General features: G+C 42.5%; 1 protein-coding gene across 1 annotated transcript; it reads right to left on the bottom strand.

Moving 5' to 3' along the window:
* Positions 1–2,453: 2,453 nt before the first annotated feature.
* LOC110521230 (neuronal acetylcholine receptor subunit beta-4-like) lies at positions 2,454–17,449 on the bottom strand. Its single transcript, XM_036968569.1, has 10 exons — positions 17,407–17,449; positions 13,461–13,606; positions 13,239–13,283; positions 13,017–13,126; positions 12,665–12,845; positions 6,805–6,968; positions 6,376–6,572; positions 5,628–5,946; positions 5,262–5,343; positions 2,454–3,826 (listed from the first exon to the last, which is right to left on the bottom strand). The coding sequence occupies exons 1-10, from the start codon at positions 17,447–17,449 to the stop codon at positions 3,635–3,637; spliced, it is 1,479 nt and encodes a 492-aa protein (XP_036824464.1). The 3' UTR covers positions 2,454–3,634.
* Positions 17,450–24,373: the final 6,924 nt, after the last annotated feature.

The raw sequence follows: 24,373 nt of genomic DNA, 5'->3' as shown, positions 1-24,373 counted from the left end.
ACCGATGAAGGATTTTGAGGCTGATTGCCTGACCTGTCAATGTTTTTAATTTGCTGTTTTATACTCTTGTGAATTCAATGGTTTTTACTAGATTACTTGTAGTTTTTCATGTTGTCTGTCTGTAATTTTTTTGTAATGACTTGGTGCTGCCTATCTTGGCTAGGGCGCTCTTGAAAAAGAGATTTTAACCTCAATGAGCCCTTCCTGGTTAAATAAAGGTTAAATTAAAAAATGTAAAAAACATTTGCACACACTGTACATAGCTTTTTCTATTGTGTTATTGGCTGTATGTTTTGTTTATTCCATGTGTAACTCTGTGTTGTTTTTGTCGCACTGCTTTAGCTTTATCTTGGCCAGGTCACAGTTGTAAATGAGAACTTGTTCTCAACTGGCTTACCTGGTTAAATAAAGGTGAAATAGTTTTTTTAATTTTTTTTTTTTTAAATGTACCAGTGGTTTGACACTTGCACCACTGTGATGTCATGGCCTTTGGAATGAAGCTCTTCCATGATGACTCTCATGTTGACCCAGTGGCTTCCGTCCAATGGGTACACCAGGATTTTACCCCTATAGACACTATTGGACAGAGTGACGAGCAGTACAGCCAATGAGATCAGGGTTGGTTGATATATCCACTCACCCATGGTGAATTGTTCACTGGAAACCTTAATAAAATACAAGGAAGTAGATGTCAATCAATCCCATTACTTAACTAGCTATCGGCTATAGTTTTGATCACATTCTATAACATCAGACATGTATAGGAATCAAATAATAAAAATCTCTATTTGGTCCTTTTTATACATTTGTTTTTGATCTGTCAGGTCAACATTCAACTAATAGGTAACCTAATCTATGCTAACATATACTGTCATCCTGGTCCTATCCTAGATCACAATTTCATACTGGCTCATGCTTGGCGGGGTCGTGTTTTGGAGGAAGCATGGCTATCGACCTTTACCTCTCCCGAGTTAGTACGGGAGTTGCAGCGATGTTACAAGACTGTAACTACCAATTGGATATCACAAAAAAATATATTTAAAAAAAAATGTTATACTGGGTCATATTCAGATAGACTCATAGTTGCGCAAGATCATATGATACATCTGGGTCAGACCTGGGTTCAAATACAATTTGATATAATTTGAAGTACTTTAGCTGTGAATAAGCTTTCATAGAGCTTTGCTGTGGGGATGAAACCGGTAGAAAAATGTTCAAATCCGGCATTCCAAACAGACTTAAGCAAACGCACAAAAGTATTTGAACGATTTCAAATAGTATCTGAACCCAGGTCTTATCTGGGGGAGGGTTTATGGTTATGCAACCAGCCATTATGCCATAGTATATTCTGACTGCTGAAAATCACATTAGGAAGCACAGAATGGGTTGCGGATAGGAGGAGCAGCTGGTCTGGTGGTCCCAGATCTGTTGTTACTGTTATGAAATGGGGGGGAAGGTCAATGTTAGGACGCACGCACGCACGCACGCACGCACGCACGCACGCACGCACGCACGCACACGCACACACACACACACACACACACACACACACACACACACACACACACACACACACACACACACACACAACCCAGGATACTCTTGCACACTCCATCCCCAGGTGGCAGCAAACGAGTCTTGGTGCTAAGCCAAGACTTGATAAGCACATTTGGTGCAGCCAATGACGCTGATCAGTCAGAGTGTCAGCTTGGAGAGCTTGAGGCTGCTGGTTGGTTTGGTGGACGTGAGACTGCTGATTGGTTTGGTGGACATGAGGCTGTTGGTTGGTTTGGTGGACGTGAGGTTGCTGGTTGGTTTGGTGGACGTGAGGCTGCTGGTTGGTTTGGTAGACGTGAGGTTGCTGGTTGGTTTGGTGGACGTGAGGCTAGACGTGACCCCTAGACAAAGCGAGTGCAACAATATCAGCAGGCTAGTCGTTGGTTTCGTAACAGTGCCGTCTTGTCAAGTCTGTTAGTTTGGTTTGACAATCACCATCGGCGTTGTCATGGCAACACCAACCGCTCTGGAACCAAGCTATGTATCAACTCCTACTGCTCATACATCCTAAGAAATTGTTTGATAAATCACACAGGACATAGCCTGAAATCCATCACCTTTTTTTTTGTGCTAACATTCTACTCCTTGTACTCTTGTGTCATTGTTTGGCATGACAAGGAGTGGAATGTTAGCACAAACAGACTGGATTTCTCCAGGCTACGCAGACCACTCATGTCATAAAATGAATTGGGACTGTATGAGTATGAGATGAATATGTAGACCTTCACATTAGGTTATGTTTCATTAGATAGACCTCGAAAAGTGCGATGAATAAAGCCCCCCCCCCCCTCCCCCACGCCACTCTTTCATAAACACAGGCAGCACATTAGTTAAATTTGACCTGCGATGATGTAATATTGTCACCACAAGGCAAATGAGCACAGAGGATTAAAACTTGAGAGATCACAACACACCTCATAATAAGAACCTGCGAATGTTCAAACCAATCATCCATTCAGCGTGTTGTTGAGTAGCCTACTTTACGACATCACTTTAAATTCATAACATTGGCAGAGGGTGGCAGCACACTTCATATATTTTCTCAGTTTGTGACATTCAGTTTAGGGGACATGCATGCTGTTACCATGTTGTTCATTTCTAGTTTAAGGGACATGCATGCTGTTACCATGTTGTTCATTTCTAGTTTAAGGGACATGCATGATGTTACCATGTTGTTCATTTCTAGTTTAAGGGACATGCATGATGTTACCATGTTGTTCATTTCTAGTTTAGGGGACATGCATGATGTTACCATGTTGTTCATTTCTAGTTTAGGGGACATGCATGATGTTACCATGTTGTTCATTTCTAGTTTAGGGGACATGCATAATGTTACCATGTTGTTCATTTCTAGTTTAAGGGACATGCATGATGTTACCATGTTGTTAATTTCTAGTTTAGGGGACATGCATGATGTTACCATGTTGTTCATTTCTAGTTTAGGGGACATGCATGATGTTACCATGTTGTTCATTTCTAGTTTAAGGGACATGCATGATGTTACCATGTTGTTCATTTCTAGTTTAAGGGACATGCATAATGTTACCATGTTGTTCATTTCTAGTTTAGGGGACATTCAACATTTTACCATGTTGTTCATTTCTAGTTTAGGGGACATGCATGATGTTACCATGTTGTTCATTTCTAGTTTAAGGGACATGCATAATTTTACCATGTTGTTCATTTCTAGTTTAGGGGACATGCATGATGTTACCATGTTGTTCATTTCTAGTTTAGGGGACATGCATGATGTTAACCATGTTGTTAATTAAAGTCTATCCATCATCACAAAACATCTCTTTACCGAACACAGTCAATTCAAAGCATCTTCCTCAGCCGACAGCAGTCAGACACTGCTCTGTCTAACATAAACACCTTTTCCTTGAGCTACTGACTCCCCCCGTATAACGACGGCAGGAATCCCGGATCATTTGTTTCATCATTATTGTAATAAATTGTTGCTAAGAATAGTAGCGGCATTAGCCAGTTGACAGTAAAGTCCTTCAGATCATTTCATGTGGTGGGGTTCCGCTTTTAAAGCTAAACATTTTGTTTTACATGGATTATATATATATTTTTAAACAACGGAATCCTTCAAGATGACGTCCCTTGATGAGGTGGGGCTGCTGAGATTCCGGATGGGAATGGTCTGATGCTGGAAGAAAGGTTGGAGGAAGATCCCAAGAGTACCGGCTATACAGCCTACTGCAAAGATCCACAGGAACAGACGATCCAATACCATCGCCACGTACTTCCAGTCCTCAATCACCTGGAGAACACAGGGTCAGAAAAGGAGAGAGAGAACGGTCTAGAGAAGAGACTCAAATGTCTGGGGGAGTAAAGCAGCATGATCACCCACACATCCATCCATCCACACACCCACATCCATTCACACATCCACCCACCCACCCACATCCTCCCACATCCATCCATCCACCCACCCACCCACATCCATTCACACATCCACTCACCCACCCACCCACATCCATCCACCCACATCCATCCATCCACCCATCCACCCACATCCATCCACCCACATCCATCCATCCACCCACCACCCACATCCATCCACCCACATCCATTCACACATCCACTCACACACCCACATCCATCCACCCACCCACATCCATCCACATTCATCCACCCACCCACCCACATCCATTCACACATCCACTCACCCACCCACATCCATCCACCCACTTACACATCCACTTACACACCCACATCCATCCACCCACTTACACATCCACTCACACACCCATCCATCCACCCACCCACCCACCCACCCACCCACCCACCCACCCACCCACTCACTCTTTCACACATCCATCCATTCATTCACACATCCATCCATTCATTGCAGAACAAGTGAAAAAAGAGAGAGGATGATCAACTGTACAAAATGCTGCAGAAGAAAGTTTAATATCAGAGCTGTAGCTCCGCCCACAGGTATTTTGTATTTATTAGGGATCCCCATTAGGCGTTGCCAAGGCAGCAGCTACTCTTTCCTGGGGTTTATTATGGATCCCCATTAGTTCCTGCCAAGGCAGCAGCTACTCTTTCCTGGGGTTTATTATGGATCCCCATTAGTTCCTGCCAAGGCAGCAGCTACTCTTTCCTGGGGTTTATTATGGATCCCCATTAGGCGTTGCCAAGGCAGCAGCTACTCTTTCCTGGAGTTTATTATGGATCCCCATTAGGCGTTGCCAAGGCAGCAGCTACTCTTCCTGGGGTTTATTATGGATCCACATTAGGCGTTGCCAAGGCAGCAGCTACTCTTTCCTGGGGTTTATTATGGATCCCCATTAGGCGTTGCCAAGGCAGCAGCTACTCTTCCTGGGGTTTATTATGGATCCACATTAGGCGTTGCCAAGGCAGCAGCTACTCTTTCCTGGGGTTTATTATGGATCCCCATTAGGCGTTGCCAAGGCAGCAGCTACTCTTTCCTGGGGTCCAAAAACATTACGACACATACACACATAAAAACAAAAGACTGAAGAGCTTTGAAGTTCAATCTCCAGCTGGACAGAAGAAAAATGGTCCTTCCAGACAGATTTCAGTTTTTATATTGGACAGAAAAGTAGCTTTTCCAACCTACCATCTTATTGTGTTCTGATTTTCTGCATTTCTGATGTGATAGATACGATAAACCAATTTTTGCAGCAAACAAAAACAGCAATTCAAATAAGACCAGATTGACTCACAGTCTTGTTGTCGTCGTCTCTAATCATGTAGTCAGCGACGTATCGCACCCCGTCCACAGCTTCCTGTAGGTCAGGACTGTGACTGAAGTCAGAGCTGGAGCTGCCACACCACGGGCGACCAGACAGTTTCTCCGTGGGCAGAAACCCCTCTTGTGTCCTCACACTCCTGAATGAATTAATTAATTTCAATGAATAAATTATACATTTTCTTTACATGTCAAGGGAACCATCTGTTACAGGTTTTTTTTTTTTTACAGTAAATTCATAATCTGTTGATTACATCTTCTGGTGATCACCTGACCACAATAAAACAAAAGAAAAATAAATAATAATAATAATGGTGCATGATAGAAATAGTATAATTACCTTTTTCTGAGGTAGTAGGACCCAGGAGATAGGAGGAATGGCGAAGAGGAAGGAGAGGAGGCCACGCCAGGGTCCATCCCTGGGCTAGCCTCCTTGGTCTTCTGGACCGACTGCTGCCTCCTCTGACGGAGCCGCTGTCTGGCCGAGTTGTTCTGGGGGTGCCTCATGCACAGCAGGGCAGGCAGCCAGTCCAGGAACAAAACTTTAACCCAGTGGGGCATGGTGTGTGTGCTGGGGGAACGGTGATGGACGTTCAGAACACACACACTGGTGACGATGGAGAAGGTTACGAGAACCATGGTGAACATCAGGTATTTACCTAGCAGATCAGAGAAAAGAGTGTGAAGAAGCATCTCATTTAAAAATGTCATTATGCAATGTTGTTTTTCCTAATTAAAATGTTGAACTTGACCTTTCTTTTAATTTACACTGTACATTCAACAGTCAAATAATATTTTCTCAGATAAGTTGGATAAAAAAATAAATAATTAAGTACTATTGTTGCAGCCCTACTTAACACTAAGCTTATGCATGAGCCATCACATAATGGTGATGGAGAAGGTCACCAGCACCTTGGTGAATATCAGGACCTGTGTGCACAAAGCAGAAGTGCTGATCCAGGATCAGGTCCCCACTGGCAATATAATCTTATTCATTATGATCTAAAAAAAGGTCAAACTGATTCCAGATCAGCACTCCTACTAAATCCTTAACCCTTTGTTAATACTGGCCCTGGCACAGAGCTTACCAATCAGGGGCACGTCCAGCGAGGTTGGCGGTACGATCTTAGATATCAGCAACAGGAACACAGTGAGGGCCAACAGTACAGAGACACACAGACTGATCTTCTCTCCACAGTCACTGGGCAGGTAGAAGACCAACACAGCCAGAGAGGTGATGAGGACACAGGGGATAATCAGATTTATGGTGTAGAACAACGGCTTCCTGGAAATAAATTGAATTGAGCAGAATTTAATTGAATCTTATCTGAGGTACAAATAATACAAGTTGTGTAGCCTATGATTCCAGATGACAGCACATGAAAGCATTAATAAAAACAAGTATTTCCAAAGTGGCCCTCGATTGTAAAAAATAATAACATCTTATGATAAGGACTAGAAAAAGTAACAAAACTAATATATTGTAAACAGTCAAAGAATAAGATTTAAAAAATGACACTATATATTCATTCCTTTTGATCAGGAAGTCGTAGGTCACATCCACGTAGATGGGCTCTGAGCTGGAGAAAGTACGTCTCCCGGGTAAAGCCAAGATGTCCCACTCTCCACTGGGCGTGAAGTCATCCATACTGGCCACACCTGTCCTGAGGACCAGATCCACCTGATTTGATTGGATTTAGATTTGACAATTAAAATACATCGTCTGAAACAATACACACACGTAACAGGTTACATGATCTAAGGCATTTGACGACAGTTCCTACTTCGCAGTAGGGTCGTCTGAAAAAACAAAGAAAATTGGCAGAAATGCCTTCTTGAACATGTGAACATTCATACGCCTTAATTATAAACTTGTTGGACCTGCAAATATGAATAAATAAACTGATGAGACTAGTTCAGCCAAAGAGAAGCATTGAGCTATACAGTGAGAAGTAAAGGATCCTTCCTGTTTAGTCGGGATTGGCTGAGATAATAGAATGGTTGGACATGCCAAGATAGTCCTGATTGGTCTGTCATGTCACAGGCTTCAGTCTATAACACAATGGGAGCTTCGCTGGTCAGTACATAGAAAATCTTTGCTACCGCAGACTTGAGGTAAAGTTATAGCTTTGGACAACTGCAAAGTGTTGCTACAGCTCTCAAAAACATTGCTGCCCTGGATTTAGCTGGGATAAGTAGAGAGACTCTGGAGGACAATGCCATGCTGAATCGCATGTGTTTACATGTTGGCGCTGTACAAGATGGCGCCAACAGATACATTCGCTCTGTTTCTAGCTCCAAGCCAGCTTTCCAGTAGTTAGCTTTTTTTGTGTTATTTCTTACAGTGAACATTTCTAGTATTATTTCGTACAACCGAAAAGAACACTTCTTGCGACTAGCAATCCCGGATCCGGGAGCGTAATCATAGCCTCAAACGAATTAGCATAACACAGCGGACATAAATACCCCTAGAAACTTTTCCTATTCATGAAAATCGCAAATGAAATATATTAAACCACAAGCTTAGCCTTTTGTTAATCACACTTTCATCTCAGATTTTCAAAATATGCGTTACAGCCAATGCTAGACAAGCATTTGTGTAAGTTTATCATGGCATAATGCTATGCTAGGCTCTGCTGGCAGCAGGCAACATTTTCTCGAAAATAAGAAAAGAAACCAAATTAAATCATTTACCTTTGAAGAACTTCAGATGTTTTCACTCAGGAGACTCCCAGTTAGATAGCAAATGTTCCTTTTTTCCAAAAATATTATTTTTGTAGGCGAAATCGCTCCCGTTTGTTCATCATGCTTGGCTGAGAAATCGACCGGAAAATGCTACCACTACAACGCCAAACTTTTTTCCAAATTAGCGCCATAATATCGACAGAAACACGGCAAACGTTGTTTAGGATCAATCCTCAAGGTGTTTTTCACATATATATTCAATAATATATCCGTCGAGGCAATGGGTTTCTCATAAGAAGTGATTGGAAAAATGGTTACCTCAGTATTTTATGCAAGATTTTCTGCGGGAGACACCATGTGACCACTTGCTAAATATGGTCCCTTACGGCTATTCTTCAACGGAAATGCGCAAAAAGACGTCACAATGCTGTAGACACCTTGGGGAATACGTAGAAAACGTAAGCTCATTCGTAGCTCATTCACAGCCATATAAGGAGTCATTGGCATGAGGCGGTTTCAAAAAATGCGGCACTTCCTGGTTGGATTTTTATCTGGGTTTCGCCTGCAACATCAGTTCTGTTGCACTCACAGACAATATCTTTGCAGTTTTGGAAACGTCAGAGTGTTTTCTATCCAAAGCTGTCAATCGAGCATCTTTTCGTGACAAAATATCTTGTTTAAAACGGGAACGTTTTTCATCCAAAAATTTAAATAGCGCCCCCTAACACCACATGAGATCACCAGAAATTCAACCTTCCTGACCTGGATCCTTTGTTTGTGCTTCCCGAGGCAGCTCTATTCATCCCGGGGGCTCCACTAAAACGTTGACACCGGAGGAGAAGTTTGGTTCTATTCAAGTGCAGGTGGCGAGCAAGCCATCCAATATATTACTTGCTAACGTTCAGTCCCTGGGCAATAAAGTAGACGAGCTCAGGGCGAATGGTATGAACTTTGAACTCTTATTCACTACAGAAGTGATACCTCCTAGCCGTTGAGTTAGCAACAGCAGCTGCAAACGTGGGCTAGGAAAGAACAGATAGAGTATCCCGTCTACCACAAAATGACGTTACTACAACGTATCCAATTTACCACCAGAGACATTCTTCATGTTGGGCAACACGGCCTTCCATCTAGCACCAACCTACCGAAGCGCAGCTCAGAGTGTATATTTATTGCATTTTCCTTTTCCAAATGGGCGGTAATTTAGAATGCATAAGATTCTATATTTACGATAGAGTAGTTGCCTACGGCCCGATAGAGACATCGCTTCTCCCCTTGTTCTTCAGTCTTCCCGCTCTTTCACTCAAACCCAGCCCCCTTTCCTTTGTGTAACAAAGTCATATCTGTTCCGCCCGCTAGGGACGTTTTCCTTTATGACATAATTTGTAATCAAGGTATGATTCATTCTGTGTATATGTAATTCTGTGTGATTAGTTAGGTATTTAGTAAATAAATAATTAAACCCAATTTTATATTGCTGATTCAACTTGTTAGCCAGGGTTTGTGAAGATAACCAAGAATGTACAACTTTCAGATGAGACTGAAATAAGGTGACGATTACTATTGACTGCTATTGATGTCAAATATTACTAGGTCTTTAACGAGTTTATTCAGAAAATAACTGCTCTATAAATATTATTTTGTGGTGCCCCGACTTTCTAGTTAATTACATTTACATGATTAGCTCAATCAGGTAATATTAATTACAGAGAAAGGATTTTATAGAACAGCATGTCATATCACTTAATCCGACATAGCCAAAGACACGACACCCCGTGTCGAGGAAAACACTGAGCTGCCGACTTGGGCCCCCGTCGCTCACGAAGACTGTGTACTCCCGATCTCCGTGGCAAGACTGTGGCCCAGACGGCATCCCAAGCCGCGTCCTCAGAGCTTGTGCAGACCAGCTGACTGGAGAATTTAAAGAGGCATTCAATCGCTCCCTATCCCAGTCTGTTGTCCCCACTTGCTTCAAGATGTCCACCATTGTTCCTGAACCCAAGAAAGCGAAAGTAAGTGAACTAAATGACTATTGCCCCGTAGAACTCACTTCTGTCATCATGAAGTGCTTTGAGAGGCAAGTTAAGGACCATATCACCTCCACCTTACCCAACACCCTAGACCCACTACAATTTGCATACCGCCCCAACAGATCCACGGACGAAGCAGTCGCCACTGCAGTGCACACTGCCCTATCCCACCTGGATAAGAGCAATATGTTTGTAAGAATGCTGTTCATTGCCTACAGCTCAGCCTTCAACACCATAGTGCCATAGATCACATTTTTTCCCCAAATACTGTAAGACTATTTGGAGGAATGTGCATTATGGCTGCCCGAATTGGCAAGTGAAATTTTGTATTGAAGGCAACGTTCATTTGTTTTTTACATGTGCATTTGTGGGGCACACAAAAAATACTAAGCCAGCCGAGTCCTGGCCTGTTCACCCTGCTACCATTTAGCAGGCAGAAACAGGACAGCATAGTATTTTTTGTGTGCCCCACAAATGCACATGTAAAAAACAAATGAACGTTGCCTTCAATACAAAATTTCACTTGCCAATTCGGGCAGCCATAATGCACATTCCTCCAAATAGTTTTACAGTATTTGGGGAAAAAATGTGATCTCTGGTTAAAGATCGAACTTTGACGTCCGTTCAAGTACTCCGTTACTCATGCATGTAGTGAACACAATATAGTAGCCATAGCTAGGAAAACCAAAGTTACAAAGGCCGGGCCTAATATAGTATATAAGAGGTCATACAATAAGTTTTGTAGTGATTCCCATGTTGTTGATGTAAACAATATTTGTTGGTCTGTACATTTGCTTAATTTCTTCTTCTTGGGATTTTTGTGTGTATTAGTATTTTGTACTGTTAGACATTCACTGCTGGAGCTAGAAACACATGCTGCACCTGCTTTAAAACCTCTTTGGGCTGAGATCCCGCTAACGGGATCGATATGACAACAGCCAGTGAAGGTGCAGGGCGCCAAATTCAAAACAACAGCAATCTCATAATTAAAATTCCTCCAACATACAAGTATTTCACACCATTTTAAAGATACACTTCTTGTTAATCCCACCACAGTGTCCGATTTCAAATAGGCTTTACGGTGAAAGCACCACAAACGATTACGTTAGGTCAGAGCCAAGTCACAGAAAAACACAGCCATTTTTCCAGCCAAAGAGAGGAGTCACAAAAATCTGAAATAGAGAGAGAATTAATATACCCTTCATTTTTTTTTCACTTTACGGAAAAAGCCCACCATGCAAAAATCTGAGTACGGCGCTCAGAGACCAAAACAACCCAAACAGATATCCGCCATGTTGGAGTCAACAGAAGTCAGAAATAGCATTATAAATATTCCCTTACCTTTGATGATCTTCATCAGAATGCACTCCCAGGAATCCCAGTTCCACAATAAATGTTTGATTTGTTCCATAAAGTTCATCTTTATGTCCAAATACCTCCTTTTGTTAGCGCATTCAGTTCACCAATCCAAATTCATGACGCACGAGCAGACGAAAAGTAAAAAAGTTCCGTTACAGTCCGTAGAAACATGTCAAACGAAGTATAGAATCAATCTTTAGGATGTTTTTAACATACATTGTCAATAATATTCCAACCGGAGAATTCCTTTGTCTGTAGAAAAGCAATGGAACGCGAGCTAACTTTCACGTGAACGAGCGTCACGAGCTCATGGCACTCTGCCAGACACCTGGCTCAAACAGCCCTTATGAGCCCCCACTTCACAGTAGAAGCATCAAACAAGGTTCTAAAGACTGTTGACATCTAGTGGAAGCCTTAGGAAGTGCAACAGGACCAATATCCCACTGTATCTTCAATAGAGAATGAGTTGAAAAACGACAAACCTCAGATTTACCACTTCCTGGTTGGATTTTTTCTCAGGTTTTTGCCTGCCATATGAGTTATGTTATACTCACAGACATCATTCAAACAGTTTTAGAAACTTCAGAGTGTTTCTATCCAAATACACTAATAATATGCATATCTTAGCTTCTGGGACTGAGTAGCAGGCAGTTTACTCTGGGCACCTTTTTCATCCAAGCTACTCAATACTGCCCCCAGCCACATTAACATCTGCTAATCTGTGTACGCAACAAATAAACTTAGATTTTTACTTAACACTTATTTTCTTCAAAATGCATTGATGGTTCAGGGCTTGTAAGTAATCATTTCACTGTATTCGGCGCATGTGACAAATACAATTTGATTTGATGTGTGGGTGGGTGGGTGGGGTTAAGGTTTAAGAGGGCGTGAACGATGCTGAATGGGCGTAATCAAAGAAGAGCTCTCTAGGAAGGGTAAAAATCTCAGCAAAATCTTTCAAAGGGCATTTTCTTCTACATGTGTATCACCTTTTAAAGCAGCATAACTTTCCCATGTTTCTTCCAACCACATTGCATGATGTACCATTTCTACGCCTCAATAGAGAAATCCGGACATATTCAATATAGCTAAAAATTTGTATCATTTTAAGTACGAGTGGTCCCAGGAATCAAACCCAAACCTGCTACACTCACATTAACATCTGCTAACCATGTGTATGTGACAAATACAATTTGATTTGATTTGATTTGATATCCAGGCGTTGCAAGCGCTATGCTCTACCAACTGAGCTACAGAGGACCACATTATCAAGGATAAAGCACAATGCATTTCCATGTATTACCTCAGTGTGGTCATAGGTCCACGAGCGGAACTTCAGGGTGCAGTTCTGTTGGTCGAATGGGAAGTGTTTGACCTCGATCTTGCAGGCACTCTTATAGATAGCTGGTGGGAGCCAGAAGATGGTGCCGTTGGACAGGACGATGGCGTTGGTGAAGACCGTCACCTCATAGATACCATCAGCACTACAGTTGGAGGGAGGACACGTCAGTGAGATTTTAGCGTTTAGCGATTTTAGCGATAACAGCGTTGAATATCTTTTGACTTTGTCTGTGAATTCCCAGCAGCACCGCACAATTGACTACACAATCATTTTTTTTAAAGCACATGCTTTTCCCGGAGGGTTTGATACTAACTTGTTGTACAGTACAATATCTGGGAGCCATATATGACGGGACGGAATGCGGAGCTTGTCAATCCCATCAAAATCTGAGGGCTCCCATGACAACCTGTAATCCACCCAGTTCTACGGCGAGAAGGATGGTTATTATAGTAGCAAGAGGTAAAACACTCACCTTCACCATAATGTTGTGTTCAATAATGACACCACATTACATACTGATGATCGTTCTTCTCACCTGTGTTAGCCAGACATTGGTGATCATAATTTGTTCCCTGTCATGCTACAAAGGGAAGACATATTGTTAAATATGTATTAAACTTTTATGAATTCCATGACGTTTTGTAATTTCTATATAAACTCAAATGAAAATAAAAGAACTGAACGGTCACCCCACTGATACAATAGAATAACAAAACAAAACAGTAAAGTGCAACAGAATCCAATCCAATCAACCCACCACACTGATCAGTTGTGCCAGGGAGACCTGCAGTTTGATGGTAACTGGTTCAAACTGGTTACTGGCCGGTCGTATCAGCTTGTTGTAACGCTCTCTACTCAGTAGCCACTTCAGCAACCTCTCCTCGGACTCCGCACATAGACCACCTGGAAATAAAGACAGCAATGAGGAAGTGGAGTGTCAGTTTACTTTCTGAATTGAAGTGTCAGTTTTCTTTCTGAATTGGAGTGTCAGTTTACTTTCTGAATTGGAGTGTCCGTTTTCTTTCTGAATTGGAGTGTCAGTTTTCTTTCTGAATTGACAGAATGTGTTGTAATGTACAATAGATGCCCTGTGAAAAGGTGAGGTGTGAAGATATAGGTCAAATATGTTTCATTGCATATACAAGTGGGTAACCTGTACGAGTCTGAGGTGTGACCTGGAAATCTGTGTTTTTTTTGCATATCCCGACTCCCCCTGTGACACCCTCGGAGAGTGGGGTCAGAGCTAGCGATCAGCTATTATTGACGGCGACCCTGGAGAAATTAGTGTGAAGTGCCTTGCCCAAGGGCAGATCGACAGATTATTTTTCACCTTGCCGACTCTGGGATTCGAACTAGCAACATTTAGGTTACTGGCCCAACACTCTAAGCTACCTGCCGTTCTATATACTATATATAGTAGTATATTAGTTCTGACTTTAAATATGTGGACAACTACAAATACCAAGGTGTCTAGCTAGACTGTAAACTCTCCTTCCAGACTCATATTAAACATCTCCAATCCAAAATTAAATCTAGAATCGGCTTTCTATTTCGCAACAAAGCCTCCTTCACTCATGCCGCCAAACATACCCTCGTAAAACTGACTATTCTACCGATCCTCGACTTCGGCGATGTAATTTACAAAATAGCCTCCAACCCTTTACTCAGCAAACTGGATGCAGTCTATCACAGTGCCATCCATCCGTTTTGTCACCAAAGCCAAATATACTACCCACCACTGCGACTTGTATGCTCTAATCGGCTGGCCCTCGCTACATATTCGTCGCCAGACCCACTGGCTCCAGGTCATCAATAAGTCTTTGCTAGGTAAAGCTCCGCCTTATCTCAGCTCACTGGTCACGATAACAACACCCACTTTTCTACTTTCACATCATCATCTGCACATCTATCACTTCAGTGTTAATTTGCTAAACTGTAATTACATCGCTACTACAGCCTATTTATTGCCTTACCTCCTCACTCCATTTGCACACACTGTATATAGACTTTCTCTATTGTGTTATTGACTGTACTCTTGTTTATTCCATGTGCAACTCTGTTGTTGTTGTTTGTGTCGCACTGCTTTGCTTTATCTTGGTCAGGTCGCAGTTGTAAATGAGAACTTGTTCTCAACTAGCCTACCTGGTTAAATAAAGGTGTTCTCAACTAGCCTACCTGGTTAAATAAAGGTGTTCACAACTAGCCTACCTGGTTAAATAAAGGTGTTCACAACTAGCCTACCTGGTTAAATAAAGGTGTTCACAACCAGCCTACCTGGTTAAATAAAGGTGTTCTCAACTAGCCTACCTGGTTAAATAAAGGTGTTCACAACCAGCCTACCTGGTTAAATAAAGGTGAAATTAAATAAAAATACAAATAAAAAAAAAAACGAGGATACAGTGCATTTGGAAAGTCAATAATGAGGAGTGTTGACTTATTCCACATTTTTCCTTTATTTAACCTGGCAAGTCAGTTAAGAACAAATTCTTATTTTCAATGACAGCCTAGGAATAGTGGGTTAACTGCCTGTTCAGGGGCAGAACGACAGATTTGTACCTTGTCAGCTCGGGGATTTGAACTTGCAACTTTCCGGTTACTAGTCCAACGCTCTAACCACTAGGCTATTCTAAAATGGATTTAAAAAATACCCAATAATGTAAACGTTTTTAGAAATGTTTACAAATCTATTAAAAATAAAAAAAACTGAAATATCACATTTACATTAGCATACAGACCCTTTACTCAGTACTTTGTTGAAGCATCTTTTGTAGCGATTACAGCCTTGAGACTTCTTGGGTATGAAGCTACAAGCTTGGCACACCTGTATTTGGGGAGTTTCTGCCATTCTTCTCTGCACATCCTCTCAAAGTCTGTCAGATTGGATGAGGAGCGTCGCTGCACAGCTATTTTCAGGTCTCTCCAGAGATGTTCGTTCGGGTTCAAGTCTGGGATCTGGCTGGGCCAATCAAGGACATTTAGAGACTTGTCCCAAAGACCCTCCTGAGCTGTCTTGGCTGTGTTCTTAGATTCATTGTCCTGTTTTTAAGGCGAACCTTCGCCCCAGTCTGAAGCCCTGAGTCCTCTGGAGCAAGTTTTCATCAAGGATCTCTCTGTACTTTGCTCCGTTCATCTTTCCCTCAATCCTGACTATTCCCTGCACCTGAAAAACATCCCCACAGCATGATGCTGCCACCACCATGCTTCACTGTAGGGATGGTGCCAGGTTTCCTCCAGACGTGATGCTTGGCTTTCAGGACAAAGAGTTCAATCTTGGTTTCATCAGACTAGAGAATCTAAGTTCCTTTAGGTGCCTTTTGGCAAACTTCAAGCGGGCTGTCATGTGCCTTTTACTGAGGCACGGCTTCCGTCTGGCCACTCTACCATAAAGGCCTGATTGGTGGAGTGCTGCAGATGGTTGTCCTTTGGGAATGTTCTTCCATCTCGACAGAGGAACTCTGTCAGAGTGACCATCTGGTTCTTGGTCACTTCTTCCATTTAAGAATAATGGAGGCCACTGTGTTCTTGGGGAACTTCAATGCCCCAGAAATGTTTTGGTAACCTTCCCGATCTGTACCTCGACACAATACTGTCTCGGAGCAAAAGGACTGAATTCTTATGTAAATAAGGTATTTCTGTATTTTCTTTTGAATACATTTGCAAAAAATTCTAAAAACCTATTTTGACTTTTTCATTACGGGGTATTGTGTGTAGATTGATGAGGGAAAGTCTGTAACGTAACAAAATGTGGAAAAAGTCAAGGGGTCTTGAATACTTTCAGAATGCACTGTATAGGAAGAGAATATATTATGGAAACGCATCCTATTCCCAATAAATAAACCAATAATCTGTTTTGTATTTATTAAGGATCCCCATTTGTTCCTGCCAAGGCAGCAGCTACTCTTTCCTGGGGTTTATTATGGATCCCCATTAGGCGTTGCCAAGGCAGCAGCTACTCTTCCTGGGGTTTATTATGGATCCCCATTAGTTCCTGCCAAGTCAGCAGCTACTCTTCCTGGGGTTTATTATGGATCCCCATTAGTTCCTGCCAAGGCAGCAGCTACTCTTCCTGGGGTTTATTATGGATCCCCATTAGTTCCTGTAGTCCAAACACATGAAGGCACTTAATTACACAGAAAACAGTACATTATATAACATTATTACACTACTACATATCTACAATTCAAAATGTATACCACCATACAATGTTATTTCAATGTACGTGCGTGTAGTGTGCGTATCCGTGTCTGTACCTGTGTGTCTCTCTTCACAGTCACAGTCGCTGTTCCATAAGGGTTATTTTGATGTTTTTGTAAAATCTGATTCTACTGCTTGCATCCATATTCCCTAACGTACCCAGAACAATCTAAAATCCCAACCTCTCCTCTTGAGTCTGCACCTAAACCAGCAGGGAAGATAATATTTCAAACGGACAATTCCCACGAGACAATAACCACTATTCAGTCTAGATCAATTCTAGCCTGGTTCCAGATGTGTTCCTGTTTGTGCCGTCTTGCCATCTCCTATGGTTTGTGTGCGTATCCGTGTCTGTACCTGCGTGTCTCTTTTACAGTCCCCCCCCCCCCCCCCCTCCCGCTGTTCCATGAGGGTTGGTATGGTAACCACAGAGGTAAACAGACCTGGGACCAGGTTACATCAACTATGTGTTGATATAAATAGATTAAATAGCATATCTGTAAACTTACCTTGGATCAGGATACAAAAGCAGAGGCAGACAGTCCTCATCATAGCGACGGCATAGACAGGCGATCCCCACAAAAATGATGTGGACTGTGAAGTACTGTAAGGTTCAATGGACCATAATTATTATATATATTTTTTACATCAACCCAATCAAAATTGAGTAAACCAACTTTCACTCTAAAGAATAAGGATCGATTTACAGTTTCAGGTGAAAATGTATTAAAAAGTTTAGTATTAACGATAAAGGAAACCCAATCGGTATTGCAGACCTCAAAATCCTGTGATCAGCGATCAGACACAGTTAAAAATATAGATGGGTTCTATTAGCCGCAAGGGGCCGTTTCAAATTCACTGACCTGACAGTTCTGGGTTGCATATTAATGTGAGAATCAGTCGTCCATATCCAGCATAGACTTATCCCAGAAATCGGTTACAATACAATATTATACAAACCAAAAAACAAATTTGATTATAGACCATTTTAAATAATATGCATTCAACGCACGATGTGTCATGAAACTACCAAATACAAAATCAAATCATGCTTTATTTGTCACAGACACGTGTTTGGCAGATGTTATTGCGGTTGTAGCGAAATGCTTGTGTTTCTAGCTCCGACAGTGCAGTAATATCTAACAATTTCACAACAATACACACATCTTAAGTAAAGGAATTAAGAATATATAAATATTTGGGCGAGCAATGTCAGAGCGGCATAGACCAAGATACAGTAGAAAAGATTCCAATGATACTTTCTTAAGTGCAGATATTTGGGGGACTAAACCAGAACCTTTCTGTTGTCACGACCTGGCCAGTCAGTATTCAGGCTGTATCACAACCGGACGTGATTGGGAGTCCCATAGGGCGGTGCACAATTGGCCCAGCGTCGTCCAGGTTTGACTGGGGTAGGCTGTCATTGTAAGTAACCATTTTTTTCTTCACTGACTTTCCTACTTAAATAAAAGGTTACATTTATTAAAAAATAAAACAAATATTAAGATCAGCAGTGTGGCCATAATGTCCCAGACCTGTTGTCTCCTATAGCCTGGTCCCAGACCTGTTGTCTCCTATAGCCTGGTCCCAGCCTGTTGTCTCCTATAGCCTGGTCCCAGACCTGTTGTCTCCTATAGACTGGTCCCAGACCTGTTGTCTCCTATAGACTGGTCCCAGACCTGTTGTCTCCTATAGCCTGGTCCCAGACCTGTTGTCTCCTATAGCCTGGTCCCAGACCTGTTGTCTCCTATAGCCTGGTCCCAGACCTGTTGTCTCCTATAGCCTGGTCCCAGACCTGTTGTCTCCTATAGCCTGGTCCCAGACCTGTTGTCTCCTATAGCCTGGTCCCAGCCTGTTGTCTCCTATAGCCTGGTCCCAGACCTGTTGTCTCCTATAGCCTGGTCCCAGACCTGTTGTCTCCTATAGCCTGGTCCCAGACCTGTTGTCTCCTATAGCCTGGTCCCAGACCTGTTGTCTCCTATAGCCTGGTCCCAGCCTGTTGTCTCCTATAGCCTGGTCCCAGACCTGTTGTCTCCTATAGCCTGGTCCCAGACCTGTTGTCTCCTATAGCCTGGTCCCAGACCTGTTGTCTCCTATAGCCTGGTCCCAGATGTGTTTGTGCTCTTGTCATGACAATGAGTTGGCTTGATATCAGACTCCCATAGATCTGACAACTATAAACACTCAGAACCGATGAACTGACAACTAGCAATCCATCCCTTGTTCTTTTTTGACCATTTATTTTCCTTAACAGATGCAGACTAGTTGTCTCTCTTCCCCAAACCTCATTATGGTGGCTGGATGTTAGTCTATATCAGTGTTTCCCCAATCCTGGGGAACCAAAAGGCTGTACTGTACATGTTTAAGGAGCAAAAGAAGATTTGGGATAGATGCCAGTGTTTCCCAATGGCATCTACGAGTTATTCTAATAATCTATAGCCTTAATTTACAAAGTACAATCTGTAATATGGTCAGCTGCTACTTTGTGATTTGAGCACAAGTGCAACTTTAAAATCAGCCCCTCCCCCCCCCCGTGGCTGTGAAGGAATACTACAAGCTATATATATTTTTTTAAGTAAGTAATTGACTACAAACCCCAAACCTTAAACTGAAGCCATTCGCTGCTTATCCTCGTGAAGTGACACCGTAACGTATTTCAGTAAAGTGTTGTTTTTTTTTGTATTGGTAGCCAACCCTTCACGAAACAAACTAGTTTATTGACGTGACATAGTTGTCTCCCACTCCACCCCAACAAAAGAAATGAAAGTAACAAAAAAACAAAAACCATATCACCAACAAATAATCTTAAAATTCTTTATTCATAAACTTGATGCAAGTTTATAAATTACTGTACATGGTCAAAATTCGTTTTGAAATGGAAAAAAAAATAAAATAAAAAATATGAACACAAACCGAAAGCATGCCCAACGGTGCAAAACGTGACAATCTGTCCACCATTTGCTGACGAGCAGAAAATTAATTCACAATTAGTCTAGATAAGAGAAGATAAATTAACTTTTTTTTTTAATCAAAAACACTGGTCCAGTCACAGAGAAGCATGGAAACCTATTCATCACAGAATGAACTGAACTGACTGACTACCCCAAAGTGATTGAGCTCCTAAACCCTGACCAGAGATTTGGGCCCTGTCCAGAAACAGACTCCCCCCCCCCCCCCCCCCCCCCCCCCCTCTACCTACCCCCCTAGATCGGAAAGGATTGGGCACGTGTAAGCAATACGGCAACATATCCACCTATCCTATCATATTGCTTAACCTCTAGCAAATTGTAATCAGGGTAAAGAGTATCCAACGTCAAGAGTAGTAGAGCTGATCTAGGATCAGGTCCCTCCTGTCCACAGTCATAATTATCTATGAAGAGGAATGAGCCTAGATCTGCCACTCCTGCTAAAGACACAATACATACAGCCTCAGTTCTCCACAAGTCCGTGTCTGGGGGTAGGAAAGGGGGCTGGGGTGTAATCTGGACAGGATCTGGGTATCCGCAGGGTTCTAGAGACGTGCTAAAATGTTCTACTGAGTTGACCCTAAGTTACTTTAAATGGATTCATCATGTGAAATGAAGTTATAATCGTATACTAACAATCAATTCTGTGCAGAAGTTAACGGGACAAGCCTTTGGCTTATCTCAAATGGCACCCTATTCCCTACGTAGTGCACTACTTTAGACCAGAGCCCTGGTCAACAGTAGTGCACTATGTAGGGAATAAAATTGTGCCAATTAAGACAGAACCTCGGTCATCTGGAGTTAAGTAGATGTAGTACAGAATTAAAAACACCCCCCCCCCCCCCACCTGTCGACCCCTAGAAATACAACAACCTGTGGCTAACATCGCCATTTTCCACATTTCTCCAGAAAATGGGCACCCGCATGCTCAACGGTCGTAGATTTAACAAATGGTGTAAACTCCCTCCAGCAAATGTAAATCCATGACATGAAGTATGCAAGTCGTACACTTTGGGATGAAGGTGGAGGAGGGAGACACAGCCTGTGTGATTCAGACTGGAAACATCATTCAGACCGCTATCGATAAGGAATTGAAGAGTTGATATTGAAATAAGAATGTTTCCCCCTGATTCAGAAAAGGTGAGGTTCTTGAAGGACTTGATTTGTTATTTTAGGTATATATTGACCACTGAGGCACATCCTTGCCATTTTGTGCAAATATATATTTAACATATTACATATGAGATATTTAAAAGACCTCTTGCACTATCAAAAAACCCATAGTAGCCAGGCCTGCATATATGTATTAGTTAAGAGGCTAAAAGACAAACATACAGCAGATGCCCATAATGTTTTAGATACCAGTCAAAGCATAGGGGGTGGACATGCAGAAAGGGCCCTGGGTGTCCCCAGGCACGCTATATAGTGCACTACTTTTGACCAGGGCCCTATTCCCTATATGGGGCTGATAGGGAATAGGTTGCTATTTGGGTCACAGAATATCCCCTCCAAAAAGGTAAACAGTTGGTTTACCCGAGTTTCATTCAGTTCAAAACTGCTTTTGCAGAAAGGGTGAGACACCCCATAGGACAAAACACAAGAGTGCATCCCAAATGGCACCCTATTTCCCCATTGGCCCTGGTCAAACGAAGTGCGCCCTATTCCCCATTGGCCCTGGTCAAAAGTAGTGCGCCCTATTCCCCATTGGCCCTGGTCAAAAGCAGTGCACCCTATATCCCATTGGCCCTGGTAACAAAATAAGTGTGCCCTATTCCCTGGTCAAAATAAGTGCGCCCTATTCCCTGGTCAAAAGAAGTGCACCCTATTCCCTATTCCCTGGTCAAAAGAAGTGCGCCCTATTCCCTATTGGCCCTGGTCAAAAGAAGTGCGTCCTATTCCCTATTGGCCCTGGTAAAAATAAGTGCGCCCTATTCCCTGGTCAAAAGAAGTGCGTCATATTCCCTATTGGCCCTGGTCAAAAGTAGTGCACTCCATAGGGTGCCATTTGGGAGACATATTATAGTTGCACTGCAGATGTGTTACATGAGAAACGCTAAACAAAAAAAAACAAGGGGTAAGTAAACGTCATTCCAAAACTTCCACATCAGTTCATAAGAGCAATTTATACTTTACACAGTATAATACAGTAATCCTTCTTATTAGTACACAAAACAAAAAAAACAACAAAAAAAAAATAGATATTTAGCCCAACATTCTTGGTATACAAGGTGAAAAACACAGAACCTCCCCACTGTTTATATGTTCAGCCAAGCCTTGTATTCTACCTCCCAAACGTCAGCTTATTTGACCTAAGCCCTACTAAAAAAAAAAAGTAGTTCACTATATAAAAGGAAATAGGGGTGTCATCTGGGACATGCATAAGATGTTATTACTTTTCCAGGACAAGGAAGATCCCCCTCCAAATAGTGAACTGTGTTTCAATTTAGGAAGCTATAGAATTTAGAATATATTACCCTCTTCCTGGAGATCTACCGTCCTGTAGGTTCAGCCCAACCCTCTTCCTGGAGATCTACCGTCCTGTAGGTTCACTACGAATTAACTGCTCAACAAGACCGTAACAAGATGAATCAAAACCAATAAATTATGGTTGGACTAAAAACCTACAGGTCAGTAGATCTCCAGGCAGAGGGTTGGACTGAAAACCTACAGGTCAGTAGATCTCCAGGCAGAGGGTTGGACTGAAAACCTACAGGTCAGTAGATCTCCAGGCAGAGGGTTGGACTGAAAACCTACAGGTCAGTAGATCTCCAGGCAGAGGGTTGGACTGAAAACCCACAGGACAGTAGATCTCCAGGCAGAGGGTTGGACTGAAAACCAACAGGACAGTAGATCTCCAGGCAGAGGGTTGGACTGAAAACCCACAGGACAGTAGATCTCCAGGCAGAGGGTTGGACTGAAAACCCACAGGACAGTAGATCTCCAGGCAGAGGGTTGGACTGAAAACCCACAGGACAGTAGATCTCCAGGCAGAGGGTGGGACTGAAAACCAACAGGACAGTAGATCTCCAGGCAGAGGGTGGGACTGAAAACCAACAGGACAGTAGATCTCCAGGCAGAGGGTTGGACTGAAAACCTACAGGACAGTAGATCTCCAGGCAGAGGGTTGTGCTGCCTTGCTATAGCCCAATGAAAACACTGTCCTGTAATAATAACATGATCGATTGAAAACATACAATTGTGTAAGTCTCACAAATGCTTCAACCTCCAATGAAAGCTGACTATAGTAAACTGACTACTAACTAGTAACTGAAGGAGGGTGTTTGTCTGAGGGAGAGGTAAAAAATTTAAATCAGAGCTTTACAAGTTTGGTGCAGGAATGGATAGAGTGAACGGTACATAGCCACAGCATCTTTCATCCCTCTACGTCTCATGTGTGTTGTGCCACGGAAGCCTCGTATACTACGCTCTAGCCTGGTTGGTCCCAGGTATGTTTTGTGCGGTCTTGCCAAGTCCTGTGGCATTTTGGAAAGAACGCACAAAACAGATCTGGAACCACCAGTGTCTTTAAACGCAGTACAACAAGTGGTCGCCATGTCACGAGCAGACCCACCAACCACCAAATAAAAACACTGGATTGTTATCTACTCATAAAGGCCTCTTAATGTTAGCATGGCGCTAACCACTCTCTACAGGGTTGCATTAGCAGAGCTAACGATAACTTTAGATGGCTATCTATACCTTTAACGGTGCAAGTCGAAGAACAGCGCGTTGTGAAAGAGAACGAGAAGGAATATTAACCTCAGTGTCGGTTGGGAGAAACGAAACTATCCTAGTTTGCATTCCATACGAATAAAACAAGAGGGTCATAATGCTTATACAACACCCAGATCCAAAATGGCACCCCATTCCCTATATAGTGCACTATGAAGAGAATACAGTGCTATGTCAGACACAACACCTAGATCCAAAATGGCATCCCATTCCCTATATAGTGCACTATGAAGAGAATACAGTGCTATGTCAGACACAACACCTAGATCCAAAATGGCACCCCATTCCCAAGATACTGCAATATTTTAGACCAGGGACCAATAGAGCTCTTGTCAAAAAGTAGTGCACTATGTAGGGAATAGGGTGCCGTTTGAGACAGACACAAAACCTTCTGGCCTCACACCAGAGACATCCTCCTGCATTCTGAGACATCAGCCTGTGGCCGGTAAGCACACCTGTTCTGCCCCCCCCCAATGTTATATTTAAGACAGGTACATGGATTTACAAAATGACAGGTGGAGCCCAGTTCAACTATAGTACATGAATAATATTCGGACTGGGTGTGGTGACTGGAGATCAATAGCTGCATGCTACAGGACAGCAAGGAGATGGTATTAAGTGATTCCCTATATCAGGACTGCCCAAACCTCTTCCAGGAGATCTACTGTCCTGTGGGGTTTTCAGTCCAACCCTATTTTAAAACCCACCTGTTCAACAAGACCTTAACTAGCTGAATCAGAACTGCTAAATTAGGGTTGGGCTGAAAACCTACAGGACA

This window comes from Oncorhynchus mykiss, chromosome 30, assembly GCF_013265735.2.
Source record: "Oncorhynchus mykiss isolate Arlee chromosome 30, USDA_OmykA_1.1, whole genome shotgun sequence".
NCBI classification, from domain to species: Eukaryota; Metazoa; Chordata; class Actinopteri; order Salmoniformes; family Salmonidae; genus Oncorhynchus; species Oncorhynchus mykiss.
Note: the sequence above shows the minus strand (reverse complement) of the source record. Positions and strands in the feature narration are given on the sequence as shown.